General features: G+C 39.7%; 1 protein-coding gene across 6 annotated transcripts in view; it reads right to left on the bottom strand.

The window, feature by feature from the left end:
* Nucleotides 1-38: 38 nt before the first annotated feature.
* LOC121658049 (core histone macro-H2A.1) overlaps nt 39-17223 on the bottom strand; it is a 43497-nt gene continuing 26312 nt past the window's right edge. For 3 of the 6 annotated variants that reach the window (XM_042014446.1, XM_042014445.1, XM_042014444.1), the window contains exons 6-9: nt 13373-13472; nt 7963-8052; nt 4736-4910; nt 39-769 (exon numbers count right to left, since the gene is read on the bottom strand). In XM_042014446.1, the coding sequence (XP_041870380.1) occupies nt 604-769; nt 4736-4910; nt 7963-8052; nt 13373-13472 (531 nt within the window). In that variant the 3' untranslated portion in view covers nt 39-603. Of the gene's footprint in view, nt 770-4735; nt 4911-7962; nt 8053-11807; nt 11899-13372; nt 13473-17223 lie in introns of those variants that run through there. The other 3 variants (XM_042014447.1, XM_042014448.1, XM_042014449.1) reach the window with 2 other exon arrangements.

Genomic DNA, 17223 nt, shown 5'->3' with positions numbered 1-17223 from the left:
TGGCTTAAAGGAAAAAGCAATCCAAGTACACCAAGAGCAACAGTTCAAACATTTTACTAAATCAATTCACACAGTTTCAAAATTGTAAATATAATTAAGGACAACAGGGTTTCTGTATTTTTTTTTCCTTCCAGAATCATTAAGACAATAAACAAACACAAATTAGGTTTATAGCATCTGTTCTTTTAAAAAATGAAAGGAACGCCACTCGATGTATTGATAAAGCACCACAACACAGTTACAAAATAGGGTTGGCCTGTTTCTTTCACAAGTAAAAGACTACATACTCCTAACAGCTTCCTGCTCCAATTCATACTTCATTAAAATAAAACTATAAAATCTTCTAGATTACACTAACTTCAGACAATGCCTGGTATAACAGTGCATTAACAGCAGTAATGCCAACTATCAGTGCCAACATAAAACAGTTTAGAGAGGAAAAACAAAACAAACAAAAAATTCCAAAACAAAATGACAAAAACCCCACCTTTATTCCCCTAGATGAGCAAAATTTAAAATAAGAGATGCTCTGCCTCACAATGAGTTAAGGATTTGGGGATGCTGATGGGTGGAAGAGGGGGCTGGTACTGTTGCTTTCTAGGCTTAGTTGGCATCTAGTTTGGCCATTTCCTGCACGTATATCCCTATACTCTCACTGTCGAAGAGCACGAAGTACACCGTCTTGATTGAAGAGGACATTGTTGACACAAAATAGCTGGAGATGGCTTTCAGGATCAGCTGAGCAGCTGTTTGCTTTGGGAAGCCATTTCTAGAAGGAGAGAGAAAATAAAGAAAATCAAGACTTGCTGAACCAACTTTTGATGGTTTAACCTCCCAGGGAAGGCTCTGGCTTTTTGCTGACACTCCATGGTAAATAAAGCTACGAAGACAGTGTTTACAGTCTGAATTAGAAGCTACAAACTTGTTGATTTAGGCAAGACTTAAAATGTTCAAAGAGAAGAAAAGCGTTCTCAGAACATGAATACAGATTCTACACACATTGATGGGTTGAAGCTTATGATACCTGATGGGTCAATTATTCTCATTTAACAGGTAAGCAAACCAAGAGCCTTCTGCGTTCTGGAAAGCAGCGTGTGTGTTGGAGCTGTGAAGTTAAACGTGTCCTGAAAGCAAAGCAACTGTTAAAGTAAAAAGGGACAGAGAACTTGATATAGAATATGAAACATGAAAAGACCCAAAATACAAAATGGTCTTACCACTACTAATGGTTACTAAGCATAGGATTTTACAGGACCTAACCTGACAACCTTTCTTGCAAACTTCTTCACATTTTTATCTAGGAATCCTTGTCTGAAAGATTAATCTAATCTTCAAACAAGTCAAGCACAAGTAGAACGGTCTGAACAAAGCTATGACCTGAACTGTGAATTTTATAGGTCATGGCAAACTCCTGGAATTACACCTGGTAACTGCCTGGAATGTGGCCTGATTTTTGTTGCTGTGTTACTCCTGAAGTAATGCTACTCACCCAGACCATGAGTTTGCCCTGACAAAGTCTGAGCCCTCCCCCAGTCTCAGTGACGTGCACTCTGTAGTCAGTCAGTCTGAAGGTGATGGGACACGACCACTCTGCTGAATCAGAATCTGAAAGAGCCTGTTTAACATCACCTGGCTCCTTGACATGCACTAACAGATATCTGACAGTTAATAGTCCCCATTGTAAAGTGTGTACTATTAATACTACAGATAATTTACAGATTACACAGAGGGATGAGTTTCTCAGCATTTCCCAAGCAGTTCAAAGAAGCTGGGCTAAATTCACCTCTGGCTCTAACAGGTGAACATTTCTCAGCACTTGCTTACTGAAGCACCACACTGGTAGTAAAATGCTGTTGTAATCTCCCTCTTCTTCTGTGCGGCAACACACCAATGTGAAGGGCAACTGCCTGTGTCATGGCCCACTTGCTGCATATTGCCTTACCAAAAAACATTCTCACAGAGCAATTCTGTGTCAGTCCTGCCTGTAATGCGATAATATACATGCTCTCTTGAAGATAATGTTTGTGGTATTTCAAATATGATGGCATGAAATAGCTTACACTGTTTTTTCTTTTCTAAAAATGCCCGGTTTTTTTCTTCTATTGAAGAAGGAAAAAAAAAAGGAAAAAGCATTGTGAGAAAAGCTTCTACTCTTCTAAACCCAAATGAGCTGGTCAGGGATAATCAGTTTTGTGATAAGTTAATCAACTAAGAGCAGTTTTGACACAGGAGCTACTTAGGAGTCAGCAGCTTCCACACCTGAGCACTTGCAGGTTACTTATGAATGCTGCATCCTGGCATACATTGAAGAGATCTTTCGGGAATTTTGCTCCTGAACTGTCATGCAGAGCAGCATCCATATGTGGATATACACTCTTTCTGAATTGTTCTCAGGGGCCTCTGAAGTCACACAACTTCCGAGTGTTCTGGCAGGGTGGTCACACCAAGGCACATGAAAGAAGAGTGGCCTGGTGAAAGGAAGGCACGGTGCCAGGGAAGCTGATAACAATCCATTTGCTCAGGACACCTCTCCCAAGAGAAACGAAAAAGAGCAGAAAAATCAGCAGAAAGGTGCTGGCCTGATGGCCATGTGTGAGCTGCAAGAAACAGAAGCTTTATGCATTGATCTATGGGTTTGAGTTCAATTTTTGTGAAAAGGCAATTTGGGACTTTAGCCAAACCAGTGTCAATTCAGATCAAAGTCAGAGCCTCAGAATGAAATCCGTTCTCTGAGGATATTTCATGTTCAATCCCTAACTCTCCTTTCCCTTTTCCCCTGATGGCCCTACCAGAATGAACTCCAGGCTACCTCTGAACAGCACCCAAGTTGTGCTTTCCGTAAGTTGGCTGTAGCTGAGCATCTGGCCCAATGAACGCTACAAGTATGCTATTTTATTTCCCCTCGTGATTTATTTGAACTGCCCTCATGTAATCCCATTCCTCAACTATAAAAGAGAATGAAACTGTTTATATGGGTTTATTGGGTGATGTCTGCTTGACAGATGCCTGTACTAGAACAGCTGCATACATGTGGTGTCTTTGGCATTTGCTATCTTTTAAAGCTTTACTTTTTTCTTTTTTTAAAGCTTTTGACTTCATAAAAACAAGTAGAGAGTACTGTCAGAATATATTATGTTCTCTCCAAAATTAACTTATGCTTGAGTATCTCTAATTAAGGGGAAAAAAAGGAAAAATACATAACCTCATATATTACTCAAGGCCTTTTGATTCCTCTCCACTTCTTAAAAGCACCACTTCAACTGGCTTGAGTAAGAATGACATGTTATGCCAAGTGGAGAACTTGCCCCAGGATCCTGCCTGTCAGTAACCTGATTTCAGAACAGAATATGAATCCTGATGATTGTTCAGGGCTTCATCATCTTCCAATACCAATCACCTACTTCACAACAAGGGCTGGGAACTATCCAGAAAAGACAGGGCTGTGTGGAAGATAATTTACATGGTGTCACTTTTACATAACCAATTCAAGAGTCTGCACTCTCTGCATTATTCTGTGGAGGAATAGAGTTTCTCCCAGAGAGCGATTCAGAGCTTCTCTGTGTACTGACCAGCCTATGACCCTGACTGCTAATTCAACAGGTTACTGTGAACCCTCTGCTCTATTTCTCTACTGTTCTGGAAAGTTTGCTCAAGTTATCTCCTTAAAATGACACCCATGCAAATTAACTTTAGCTGGAGATCTGTATGATGCAAGTTGCTTCAATTTATCATCTTAACGAAACTTTTATTTCTTGTCATTCTCCCAAAACCTTGAATATGGTTTTCTGCCCTAGCCCACAGAATATGCAAGAATTAATCTAGTGCTGCAACACAGCACAATGGGAAGAATATTCTTGCTGTACACCAGCCAACTTCTTTCATGGCAAACCCAACCCTGAACAACTGACCCTCTTAAGAGACGCAACTGTGTAATTCAGTCTAGATTTGGCCTTTGGTCTTCATACTGAGCCATTATTGAAGGCCAGGTGTTCCCAACCTCCCTCTGCACCCCAAACCCAGGAGCCTCAGACTAAAGGTGCAGTCAGTCTGGATTGAGACTCTTAAGAACACAATCCAACTTTCAAAGGCACTGAGCACACTGTACAGAGCCAGAGGACCTGAACTTTAGACTTAGGCTTTCAAGACCTTGGCAAGGGTTTTTAAGTTGTTGTTTTTTTTTTTTTAATGAAATAGTCCCATGATGTAAACTGCATGGAATTCAGCTTATGGATTTTGGATGAAAGCTTGAAGTGACTCTGCAAATCCTGAGAATCAAGGCACTTTAGCTTTGCAGCTTAAACAAACACTAAGCCATGTCTTCTGGCCATCCTAAAACAGGTAAGTTTCATTACACACTAAAATCAGGCAAAAGAGATCCCTTTTCTTCATGTTCTTTTCCACATCTCCAATTTATATAAATCAATTGATAGTCTGAAAAAAGTCTTTTAATACTCTCTTGAAAATTCGTTTTATGCTCTTTTTTTTGCATGCTTTAAGATTTGCAGGGCACTATAAGATCTGCCAAAACTGAACTGGTGTTCAGGAAAACACTGCAGGCTTCATGCACTGCCTGAACAAACCTAGAAGAAACACTTCTTTTAGGGAACTGATTTAAACAAAGGAGAAAAAAGCCAGCATTGTAGCAATGTGTTTTATACATGGGAAGGGACTGGAACAACAGATGGCACTTAGAGAATGTGACCTATCTGGCATCAGGTTTGCCTGACAGCCTTACCTGCCACTGCCAATGGAAGGAAACGCGATTGATTTCAGCTTCTTTTCATCAGCCAGAGCCAAGCAGTTCTTCACTGTCTTTTCCAGCAGCTCCTCACATTTGTCTGAGCCCCAACCTGGGCTATTACAGTGGATCACAAATTTCGCAGGCAGTCCATGGCCAGCACTGACAACAGCTAGGAAGAATTGAAAAGGAAACATAATTACTTTCCTCTCCTTAGGATTAAAGGAGTGTACATGTGATTAAAATAGCAAACAATCAACAGACGTTCCTTTAGCCCCAGTGAATGTTTTAGATTACAAATCACATAGCCTTAAAATATAACATGATTACAGAGACTTTGTATTTTCCATTTGCAGCTGCATTTTGCTGTGATAATTTATAAATCATAGTGAAGATTGAGCTTATTTGGGAGAGAGCAAGAATTCACGGCTGACATCAAAGGAAGCACATTTATACTGAGGACTGGGTAAGGAGAAGGGCAGTATCTGTTAGAACCCAAACCCAGACAAGGGATGATCGTGCTTTGGTTGGGTTTACTACAGAGCTACAGTAAATATCAGGATGCTGGACAGGCACAAGGAGCTACGACTCCAGTGACCTTCAGCTACTCCTGCTAAATGTACAGTGTTCAGCTGGCTTCTGATCATATGCCAGCCCAAACTGGAGCAGTTCAGAGGTACTAGTGCTCTGCAAACCCCTAAGGAAGGATGGAAAAGAGGTGAATTAAGATTCTGGCTTTATTTCGAGCTTTGTCTCTGAATAACTATAATGAAGATGTTTTGTGTGATTTCAAGACTTTGGGCCTGGCCTTATTTTAGCTTTTTTGTGTATGGGTCATCCAAGATCACTTGAACAATGCTGGGCTTAGTTTCTCTCTTTCATCACATTCTTGACAGAGGGGTGGAGAGGATGCATTTACAGATTTGCAATGTTTGATTCACACTGTTTGTGTAACAACAGGCCAGGCCTTGTATGTACAAAGAAATGAGGAATTTTTAATCCTATCTTATCACCACAATACTACCATGGACATCTGGGGACTAAAAAGATGCAGCAGACCCTGCCTACAAACTGCTGACAGGCAGGAATTCTCCAGATGAGAGGCCTCCTTCTCTGCAGGAGAACACGTTCTGGGTTCACCACTTCCCATCACAGAGCAACAACAGACTGGGCTCTGCCTGCCAGAAACCTGGGTAAGAGGATCTCTGTCATTTCCAAACTCACTGGGCTGTGGTTGCAAACAAAAAGTTGTAACTTTGGTTTGTCAAAAAAAAAAACAAGGTGGGGGGAAGCAAACCACCCTATCACAAGCTGAGAGAAGAAAAACATCTATCTGAAATCTCACAAGAACATACAGTGAACCTTCACAAAGAATCAGTCCCTAAAATACCCCACAAATTGTAAGTATTAAATGGCAGCTTATGTCTTCACAAAACCATATTAAAAATACCAGTAAGTTTTTAAAAAAATTAAAAAATCAGGTTTGCAAAGGTGCTTAGAGGTCTGAAATCCTCTATTCCATTCTGGAATGTTTATGAGGCATTTTGCTGTTTAAGTATAGTAGAAATAACTCTTGGCACATGATCATCACATATGGATACTATCCTGTGGCTGCTGCAGGAAAGAGAAAATACTCTTTGTCATATGGATCCTGACCAGGGGTTAACCAGAACATTTTGAAGGACAATGGCAGCACAAGCATTTATGTTCTTATGGGTTTGCAGAGTCCCAACATGTCTCAGTGTTAGGCAATGCTAATTTGTCATAATGTGCAACTAAAATGTTGGCAGATTCAGAATACATCATAAATCCAAGAAAAATCTATTAAAAACAGCCGACATATCTCTAGTCAGACGTGAAATGTGGATATCATCTTCACCCTGAAAGAATAAAATACTGTATTGATACACATGACCAACTTTAATATTTCTCAGGGAGTGCTTTCTAGGGTAGTCATTAATTAACTCATTAGGATTCTGATGAGGACAACTGTTCATTACCAAGAGCAGCTGTCCCTTACTTCAAATGCAAATGCACTGAAACGGGAAGTAAGAAAGAGAAAACCAACTAGGGACTTATTCTGTGCTAGTCACATTCCAGGTAAGCATCATGGTTATAGGTAGATTAAAGGGATGCCCACAGAATTGAGAAATCTGAAAACTAGGTATCTGTAGGACAAAAATGGATGTATCGGTTCTGCTCTAGAGTCCTCCAGTAAGTCCCTAGCAGCCAGTTTCTCCCAGTGCAATGCAGAGCTGCCCTGGGTAAGACTGCCAAGCAACCCCCAGATCTGAGGGGTGCACTGACAGCTGGGAAAAAGAAACTTTTCAACTTGCCACCTATTTGAAGCAGTTTGGTCTGGGCTAGTAAGCAATCTTGTACAGAAGTTAGTAAAAAGAAAAAAGTGAGTAATTGATTCTGCATATTTTTGCAGAAAAAAATTCCAAGAAAAACTTACTAAAATTTTTAAAAAGCAAGGGAGAAACCCCCGAAGTATTAAGCTCCAGAAGTAAACAGTTGTAATTTTTCCTGTCAGAGCTGAATTCTTACATCTCCCCTTCGGCTGTAGTTAGGATTCGTTTACAAAACTCTGCACACTGTATTTATTTTTATAGCATAAACACAGATGGCAGAATCAGCCTTCTATATGAACAACATGGATCAGCAATTTCACAGATGGTGTAAAATTATATATTGCCATTATCAAACTTTATTACTCATATAGTAGATTTTTCTCCGATATTACATAAATTTTGATAACTAGGCATCAAAAAGTTGTAAGCTTTTATAGCGATGATTTTGGCACTGATTAAACTAAGTACCCAAGCAGATGCTGAACTTTAAGCACATGCTTAAGTTCAGCGAAAGTCAGTGGCATTTCAGCAAAGCAGATGTTTAACAGAGTTGGACTACAAAAATAAGCATCTCATTAATTGCTTTCCTGAACTGTACCCTTAATGATCAACACTGAGTGTGTATGCACGTACCTGTGAACAGCCTGGTTTTACTGTAACACTACAGCACTGCCCATTTCCCAGGTGCTTTGGTAAAGGTTACTTAAGATGCAATGTGTGCAGTTTAACTGTGGAGAACACAAACACACAACCCTCCGGAGCTGCCTGCAGACAGCACAGCCCCAGTGCTGTTGCAGGAGGAGCTGGGCTGTGTGAGCCAAGCCCACAGCCCGCCGAGCTCTGGTCTGGGGTCCCGAAGCGCAGCCTCACCTCCGGCTATGTCCAACGGCCCGTTCTTTTTGCGGAGCTCAATGACAGCTTCCACAAACTCCTTGCCGCCTTTCTTTTCCAAAGTGCTCCCTGAACAGAGAATTGTTAGTTTACTCCTCTGATCTCAGCAGACAGGTGATTCATCATTCACTTTTGTTACATCACTCTAGAGTTTTCTGCCCAAACATTTTTTGGGGACTGCAAAGTAAGATCTAAACCTTTTGGGACTTGAGAATTAGCTAGTCATTAAAAACAACAACAACAACAACAGAAAGAACAAAAAGACAACCCTAACAACCCAAAAACCTCACACTGGTATCCCTTGCTAACATTCTCAGACTCGAAGTTACTGTCAAGAACCATCTGACATGACATCCCTACCTCCTTCCTTCTCATGAGCATCTCTTAGTGTGAAATGTTCCAGAAGAATGTGCTAGCTCAACAGTGGTTGAAGGTTTGTAATTCCTTCCCCTAGGATTCATTTCCCCTCTTCTCTTACAAATTGCTTTAAAGAGCCATTTGCCACAATAAGAATTTAAAACTCACCTGATCTTGGTCCCTGACCCCAACAGGTGGCCCCAGGAATGAAACAGTCTCGTGAGTGCAGCGGGCTGCTTTACTTGGTAACTGCCCAGCTTGTTGAGCCACCTTTAACCAAGAGGAAGAGCCTCAGAAATAAGGAGAATCTCTAAGGAACATATTCCTCCAATGAACTTCACTAACTACAACTAAGGAGCTGGACAAAGTCATTCTGGGAGGAGAAGAGCTGTGCAGTGTGTCAGGGCAACCAAAAGGTATGCTGTTTACAAAGGCAGTCCATCACTAAATGGTTTAGATCTTATTTTGCAGCTCTAGTTTTAAATATTAATATAAGAAAAAACAGCCCAAGAAAGCATTTTCCTAACTACATAAGCATCCCACATAATTTTGCACTGTGCATATTAATTATAAAGGTAGATAAGTAAAAAGCAGTGACATCATAAAGGCTCTGATTTGAGATATTGCTTTGAAAACTGATTCCAGAAATTCAGAACTAGGATCTCTAAGGATCTAGACATTTATTTGGTGATACCCCTTACTTTCACTGATGAAGAAAGAAAAAAATGCAATTTCTGATGGAAGTGCACATACTATATGCTCCAGGAAGCAGAGCCCCTCCTCCAAGATTCCGGTTACTAAATCAGGTTATAGCTCTAGGAGCTAAGAAGACTGCTAGATGCTTTTGTTTTGTTTTGCTAAATTTCTTCCAAACTGAAAAGTTGAAAACAATGCATTTGTTTTCCATTCAAAAACCGACTCTGTGACCCTATTTTGTTAGTGGGAGTTTATTGCCTCTGGGGTACAAAAGCTGAGGACAATTACAAAATATATGCCTTTTCTTTGGCTTTTTCATAACCACTTCACAACAGGGTTTGCCAAAAACTGGATTGCAAGGTCAGACTGTGTAGGTCAGAGTGTAATTTGCTCTTTGTCCTCATTTAAGCTTTTAAATATAAATACTTCAGCCAAACTCCTAAGAATTTTCTGAAACTTAAAATTACCTATCCCAGTGAAACTGAGTAGGAGGATCACCTTACAAATCTCTTAGAAAAGACAGTAATGGCTTTATTTGTAGCAGCAACGTGTCTTAGGAGACTACTGGGAAAGGAGATGCAGAGCAGCACTGAGATGCTTGGAAGCACTCTGCCCTTCAAAGGCAGTGAATTACCAGAAAGCACAACACCCTGTGCCCTTTGCTGGGCCCATCCAGCAGATGTGGCCGACTCCAGGGTCTCATAAAAACCCCCTGACAGAGAAGGGATGGGGGGAATGAAACAGCCTTCCATTCTAGTTATATTCTTGTATATATTTCCATATAATTCCAATTTTTATTTATATATATTCCAGTTATATTCCCCATGAGTCCATGAACTCTGATCAGTCCTAAAACCCATGACATTCATAATCCTTAATTTCTCTTGTTTCAAGGGGAAACATAATTAAGCCTTGTGCAGAATCTAGGAACAGCAAAGTTCTATTAAGTAGGTCATTTCTTTGCCATTGCAAAGCCGTTGTACATTTAATGGAATTTAGCCTAGTTTGGTTTAATTCAATCCAGAAGGATCAGCTTTTTCCCTTCTACTGGGAATTAATTTATAATTAAAAGCAATGAACAACCACATCAGTTTATTTCACTGAGCTCTCTTCTTGCAGATATGGTAAAAAGAAGAGAAAAAGTAATATTTTGTATGAATGAGTGCAATATTATGCATTTACTCCTCAATTATGCTCTTCTTCTGATTAGTAGTGAGGGTTTATATTGAAATCATACTTGACATCTGTGTTGTAAATCAGCTTAATCTGGCAAAGGACAGACTGTATTTAACCATTTTCCACTACAGTAGCAAGTTTCTTGATGGAAGTCTTGCTTCACAGCTTCAAGGTTAGTGGCTTATTTGCTCAAAGGCATAAATATGTGTCACTCCCATGAGAATAAGATCATTATCTCATGCTTTCCAAGCAGGCATTGGTATCAGTGTTGAAAACAGCGTTAGCAGAAATTTAGGCTCTAAAATTCTCAGGATAAGCCCCCAGTACATTTAAATTGTTAGGGAAAAAACCAACAAAAAATTTAAAAAACAAATTTAGATGGTAAAAGTTAATCATTGGAAGCTAAGCATTTGTGCACTTCTATTCTTTCTTACAGCAGTCAGAGGCAACAGGAACCTACGCTAAGGAATGAGCAGTCCAGCTTCAAGAGACAATTTTCTTTGTAGGTAGCAAAGCATTTCTTTTGTCACAGGGTAGGAGACAGGCACATTGGCTAAATGGGTCTGACAGACTTTGGAAGCATATTCTTCAGGTACAGTCTACTATGACACTCTGCATATTATTTAGCCAGCCAAGTCACAGTGCTTCTGCCCAACAGGCCAACCAGAGCTACATTTCTCTGCATGTTACTCAGAAAGCAGCCCTTTCAGAAAAAGCCAATGGTGCAGGACATGTGTCCCTCCAAGTCAGTACTGAAACAAGGCATCAGGTGTGGGGGGAGCCCATTCTCACAGTGAAGGTGAAGTCACAGGAGATGCAGAATGGAGGCTGGGATCAGCTGACTGGTTTTAAGCATTTCTGCATTCAGCCCAAATTCTGATTTGCCTTCTCAAATTACCAAGGCAGTTCAGTCAAAGTACTCCTACCCTTTTATAATAAAATCCTTCAAAATTCTGTATGCAGAGAGAGGTAAGAGAAGGGCTAGGAGAAGAGTTACTCAGGGGACAGTTAAGATGGCTGACTTAAGAGGTCTGTCCTGCTTCCTGTCATGCCTTCTCTCCGTGTAGCTCAGCTGACTGATGTGTGTGCAGCACTAGCCTGCGCTTCTGGATGTGAGGACCGTGGAGCAGGGCTAGGAACGTCATTGGCCCGTAAGATAATCTTAAGAGTTTGGAAAATACAGACAGGTTAGATCTGGCATGTGAATCCAGACATGAACATCTGAAACTTGGCATGGTGCACTGGAACTGGTTAGAAATCTAAAGATCAAGACTCAAACCACATTCAAACCAGGCACTTAACTTGTCAAACCAACAATGTTGTAATTCATTTTCCTTGGTCATGTGCCTGCATTTAATGCACTGTTCCTGCACTTCAATTTTGATGGTGCACTCCACTGTTAGTTCCGAAAGGCCGATTTGGCAATAAAAACCAAAAATGCCCACTAGGTTTGTAATTGTTCATTTCTTGTTACGATCAGTCAGGACTGCTGGAAGTGAGAAATGAATGCAAATCTGCATAGCTACAACAAGCTGGTGGCTGCTGATCGACCATGCACACACATACGAACTCCGCAGCACTGAACTTGCCATTACCTACTTCACCACCGGTGTAGAAGTCAGAGTTTGTCGGGTGAACGACAGCATCACTGTCGATCGTGGCAATGTCAGCCTGTACAACTTGCAACTACAACAGGTAAACAGATGTATATCAACCACGTTGGACAGAGACCCAGCACAGGCTCTACATTTACACATGTACCAACGTCCATATTTTCCTACCTTTACATCTCCAAACCTTGCGCCAAAGGAGTATGCTGAGTTGTGTGTGCAGGTGTGTGTAGAGAAAGGGGTGTAGGCAGCAGGAGAAGGAATATTGAGTATGACATGATCAAATAAATGTTAAAATGACAAGTCAGAGCAATCACATGAGATCATTTCCAAAGTTTTAAAATCAGCTAATGCCCCATTTCATTTTGCAGAAACCTAGAACAACCAGTTCCCCACAGAGCATGACATTAAAATATGGAATCTGTTTAAAAAAGAGAAATTCAGGATCATCAAGCCAAACAAAATAATTAGTTTCTCCATTTTGTCAGCACCAATAAGCTGACAGGCACTGATCTTCATATGTAAAGCCATTCATAATTTTGTTTCTAAAAATGCCAGTCTCCTTCACATGGAGGAAACCACGTATTTGCAGCCAGGGTTGCACAGAATTTCCTTTAAAAAATACAAATAATTGTTCTTATAGCTTAGAAGTACGGCGTATTTTTAAATTATGTGATGTAATGGCCAAGCCACTTGCAGAAATATGTATTTCTAAGAAAGGCTGATTTAAAAATTAGCCTTCTTAAACCTTTTTTCTTGTTAAGTTACTTCTCTACATTCCCATAGGAAATGCAGCAGTAGAAGAATTATGGGTTGTATTCCATTAAGGAAGTTTAAAAAAAAGACAGCAGTAGGTGTAATAAAATAAGAAGGGAATGCAGTATATAATGCATGAAAGGCAATTTTTGTTTTGCTGAAGAACAAACTTCTGTTAAAGAAGGATTTTTTTGATTTCTTATAAATCTGAAACAAGAGAGAAGCTTTAAAAGCAATTCTCCACCTACAATAGTTCACTCTTGGTATAGTATCAGTATTTGTTTTCAGCTGAATGTAAAAGGGAAGAACTGAAACATAATGGAAACAAATCACTGACTGAATTAAACATCAAATCAAGGTAGGAAAGATTTGGGGATAGCTAATTATTTAATAATCCCTTTCAAAAAATTTTAAGCCTACTCTAAGTATCAAAATAAAAACCCTGACATTGCAGGTAGAATGGAGAAACTGCTTATTTTGAGAAAAACCTGACAAAAAAGTATTTTAGTCCTCAAAGTATCCAAATAATAAACCCCCCAAAATAGCTAACAGTCACATATGATCATTATGGAAAAGAATTTAAAATTTTTGAACTGAAATCAGCTTGAAGACTAGCAATAGCTGCAAGTATTCAGAATTGGTCAAAAAGTATTTTGAATATAGTTCTTCAACAAAGCAGGACCTGCAAGATTTGAATTTCTGCTCTGATTAAAGGTATGAAGGCCTAGAGAGTAAATTCTGGGTTCCATAATTTCCATGTGACCGTTAGTTGTGTCAACCCATGCCCCATTTACCTAGGTCATCTTTAAGGTCAATGTCAGCATTGGTAGGATTGATAATGGCCTCCACCTCAAAGCCGGCTAAATTACTGATTTCACTGTGAATAAGGTTCAGCTGAAAAGAAAAGCATGAGGTGGGAAATAACAGGACAGCTGGGAAATCACAGAGAAGCTGCAGAAAAGTGAGCTTTGCAACACAGATGGAGATAGCATCACTGCAAACAAATATGCAAAATAAAAGGCAGGTCATAAAGGGTTATTATCCCAAAAAAATTCAAACACAAGACTCAAACACTGTTCACACTGGGAGAACATGAATGTACCTACTAGTCAGCTCTATTTTGGTTTTACACTGATAACTATTTGGGATTCTTATTATTATCCAGTACCTAAAGGGGGCTTACAAGAAGTCTAGATAGGGACTTTTCATGAGGGCATGGAGTGACAGGACAATGGGGAATGGCCTTAAACTGAAGGAAGCTAGGTTAAGATTAGATACTAGGAAGAAATTCTTCCCTGTGAGGGTGGTGAGGCCCTGGCACAGGTTGCCCAGAAAAGCTGTGGCTGCCCCATCCCTGGAAGTGTTCAAGGCCAGGTTGGATGGGGGTTGGAGGAACCTGGGATAGTGGAAGGTGTCTCTGCCCATGGCAGGGGGTTGGAAAGAGGGGAGCTCTAAGATTCCTTCCAAACCATTCTGTGATTCTCATTTTGCCATTAAAAGAGGGTATTTGTTTCTTCCCTGAGTATAGATGAAGGACACCCTAAGCATCCCTTAAGCATCAATTACAGGGATGTGCTAGGACCGTTCTGCACAGAAACGGGATCAAAGCTGCTGCTTCCTCCTCCTTTAAGCCAGCAAACACGAGCCTATCTCTGAGAAAGCACACACTTGTCTCCAGCAATTCCTCCATCCCAACAAGGGGACGTGGCTTTTTTTCTTTCCTTATCAGTGGTCACCATGTTTTGTATTACAGCACTTCAGTCCTCATTACAGTTCTGCAGCCTTTGGGAATGTCTGGTGAGGTACCGTAAGCAGGCCCATGATACTATGTGCGTATTGCTTCCAGTTTTTATTTGCTTTACTTCCTTTTGTCCCTTATGAAAGCAGAGATTTTTAACCCCACCCAGTAATGCCCATTTACTCCTCGAAGTACTCCCATATATTTCAAGCACATCTTTCAATTTCTTTTTTGTTATAAACCAGGAGGATTTCTCCTGGGCACACAGAAAACCGAGGAAGGCAGCATAGAGATTGACGTCACACCTGCACTACATGTTCTTAAAAGACAGTTTGGTTGTCTCCTCACAGGATGTGACCCACACCACAGAACCAACTCTACAATTTGAGGCAACCTGATGGGAATGCTAAACTTGGCAAAGGTCAGAACTGCAGATATGGAAAGTTTATAACCAGGTTTTGAGCAGGTTGTGACACTGCTTCGTAACTTCTGTTGGAAGTCTGATTTCACAGGCACCAAGTTTACTACTGTCAAAACTTTAAATACTTTAGAAGTGCGAAAGATTTTCCAGACTTTTTCATTTGGGGAAATACATTAGCTACAGCATGACCTACACCTGTGTTTACAATATGCATTTAAAATGACATTTTCAGTAGCTCTTTAGGTGATATGGAAAGCAACCATAAAAGAGAAAGCTTTCATTCATTGATGCAATTCCTGAAACCAGCTGCAGTTAAACCAGACTTTCCTTTTAATCCAATGCCCTCAGCCTACTAAGCATAACATACACCTTCAGGCATGGCACTTCATCTCGTCAATAAGAGAATTTTATCTCATTTGTAGTCCATGGTCTGTAAACTTAACTCTTCAAATAATTTCTTTGTGTATGTTAATTTATTAACAGGGAATATGAGCCAGTCCACGGAACTCATACAAGTGAATGGGACATTTAAGGAGGCCACCATCCCTGTATTTAAATTTTATGAAAAACATATTTCCATTTCATTCATGTGATTCTATGAATTGACCTTCTTTCTCTTTTTAAAAGCTTGCAACTTCATATAATTTACATATTTTGCTTGAGTAAACTATGTTACCTCAAAATACGGTGATTTTGACTAAAAATGAGTGTAACTCAGCCCTGTTTTAAGTACATGTCTGTTTGGGAATTTGTAATAAAATCTAAGAAAGCTTCCTTTCCAAATAGCTTGGAATCCTTTAATACTTCACACGTGGTGAGTTATTCATTCTGGAGTTTGAGTCTTGAGTTTGAATACAAGCAACTGCTGTTTAAAAAAGTCAAATCAAATCAAACCAAAATGTTAAAAAAACTTCATGAATTTAAAAAAACAACAAAAAAACAACTGCAAAACACATGCACACACCAGGACTGTTTTGTGGAAATTTTAGTATGTTCCTAAGCATATTTTGCTCATTCTCTAAGTGATCTCTTTGATTCCTAACTCTGTGCTCTACAAGTTTTTGCCCCAGATCTATCTCAGCTGCAGACTGTTTTTGTTTTGGACCTTAAATCTACCCCTGAGCCTACTCATATATAGGATTTACATAACAGACAGCTGGTAATTGAAGTTTCAATTTAACACAACAAGAAAATGCCTAAAAAGCTGCCCATGACTGATAGCATGTGTTGGCAGCTAAGTATTATTTTACTAAATTCTGCATTTACTGCTCAATGCCCTGTTAGCTATCCAATTGCCAAAAAACAAATAAAAAATTCATCAGAATTTTTCCTGGGGAATTAAATCCTCCAATGAGTAATTGCTCAATTTCACTACCCAATAGTATGAAGCATGTATTAGGCAGAAGTGATACCCTAAAGGGCTACGTTAAAAAAATGAACAGACATAACTTGCATATACAAGTGCAACAAAGAACGGACATAACTTTAGGTAACATTTCAATTAAATGTTAATTAGATAAAATGCGGATGGCACTTGGCACATCCATGAGTATTTTCTAAGCCAAGCCTGGCATTTCTAATTTCAGACAAAATTACCTTAAGAGTCTTGAAGCTTTTCCTGGTATGAGTTTCATACCAAAAACTGAAGATGCCTATTGCAGACCACAAGCTGAGGTCTCTTGGAAAGAGACCAAACCTTAAAGCTTAGGCTTGAGGTCCTGCAACTCTGCCTCTACTCTGTAATCCTCTCAGGAAAAACAAAACTAGGTAATGTGCACAATGCCACATTTCCACTAGGATGTCACTTGTAGGAAGTGCAATCATTTACATATTAACTAGATTTTAATAATTAATGTAGCATTAATAAACTTATACAGGTATAACTGAAGGGTTCTTTGCCATTTCAGGACCTCTAAGCATTTCCAGCCGAATGTCAGCGGTTACCTAAAGATTCATTGCAATACTGTAATTTAAAAAACTGAAAAATACCCAGGTTTGCAACACTCTCATTTGTGTTTTTTGCATCAAATTAAATCTGGGGGTATTAGAAGGATGAAGAGCTGCTCCTGCAAACAAAACCTTTCCCTTCCCTTCTGCAAACATGAAGCCAAGAAAAAGATTTTTCCCATTAAACACTTATGAATGATGTGATATCAAAACCAATATTATTTTTTTCCTTCTCCGCATTTAGCAAATGATATTCTGATCTGGCAGATAATGGTTTTGCAAACCAAACAGACGAGCTGGAAAGGTGTTCAAGAATGTCACAGGAGGTTGGAAAGATCCTGATTGATTGATCTCAGCAGCAATTCTTCAAATGCTTTCTCTAACCCTCAGAACGTGATCTGTTTCATTTGGAGTGTTCCCTCACAGGAGACAAACAGGTTTTCATTTTCTTTTGATTTCTCTTTTCATTATGTGTTACAACAAAAGGCTAACACTTGGTCCTTCTCATGTGCAGGCCTAACTGACAAGGACCCAGTGCA

The sequence above is a fragment of the Corvus kubaryi genome, unplaced genomic scaffold (genome assembly GCF_017639235.1).
Source record: "Corvus kubaryi isolate FWS band 111438036 unplaced genomic scaffold, C.kubaryi_AGA036_p1.0 split2-37374, whole genome shotgun sequence".
Lineage (NCBI taxonomy): Eukaryota > Metazoa > Chordata > Aves > Passeriformes > Corvidae > Corvus > Corvus kubaryi.
This window is presented reverse-complemented; position numbering and strand designations above follow the sequence as displayed.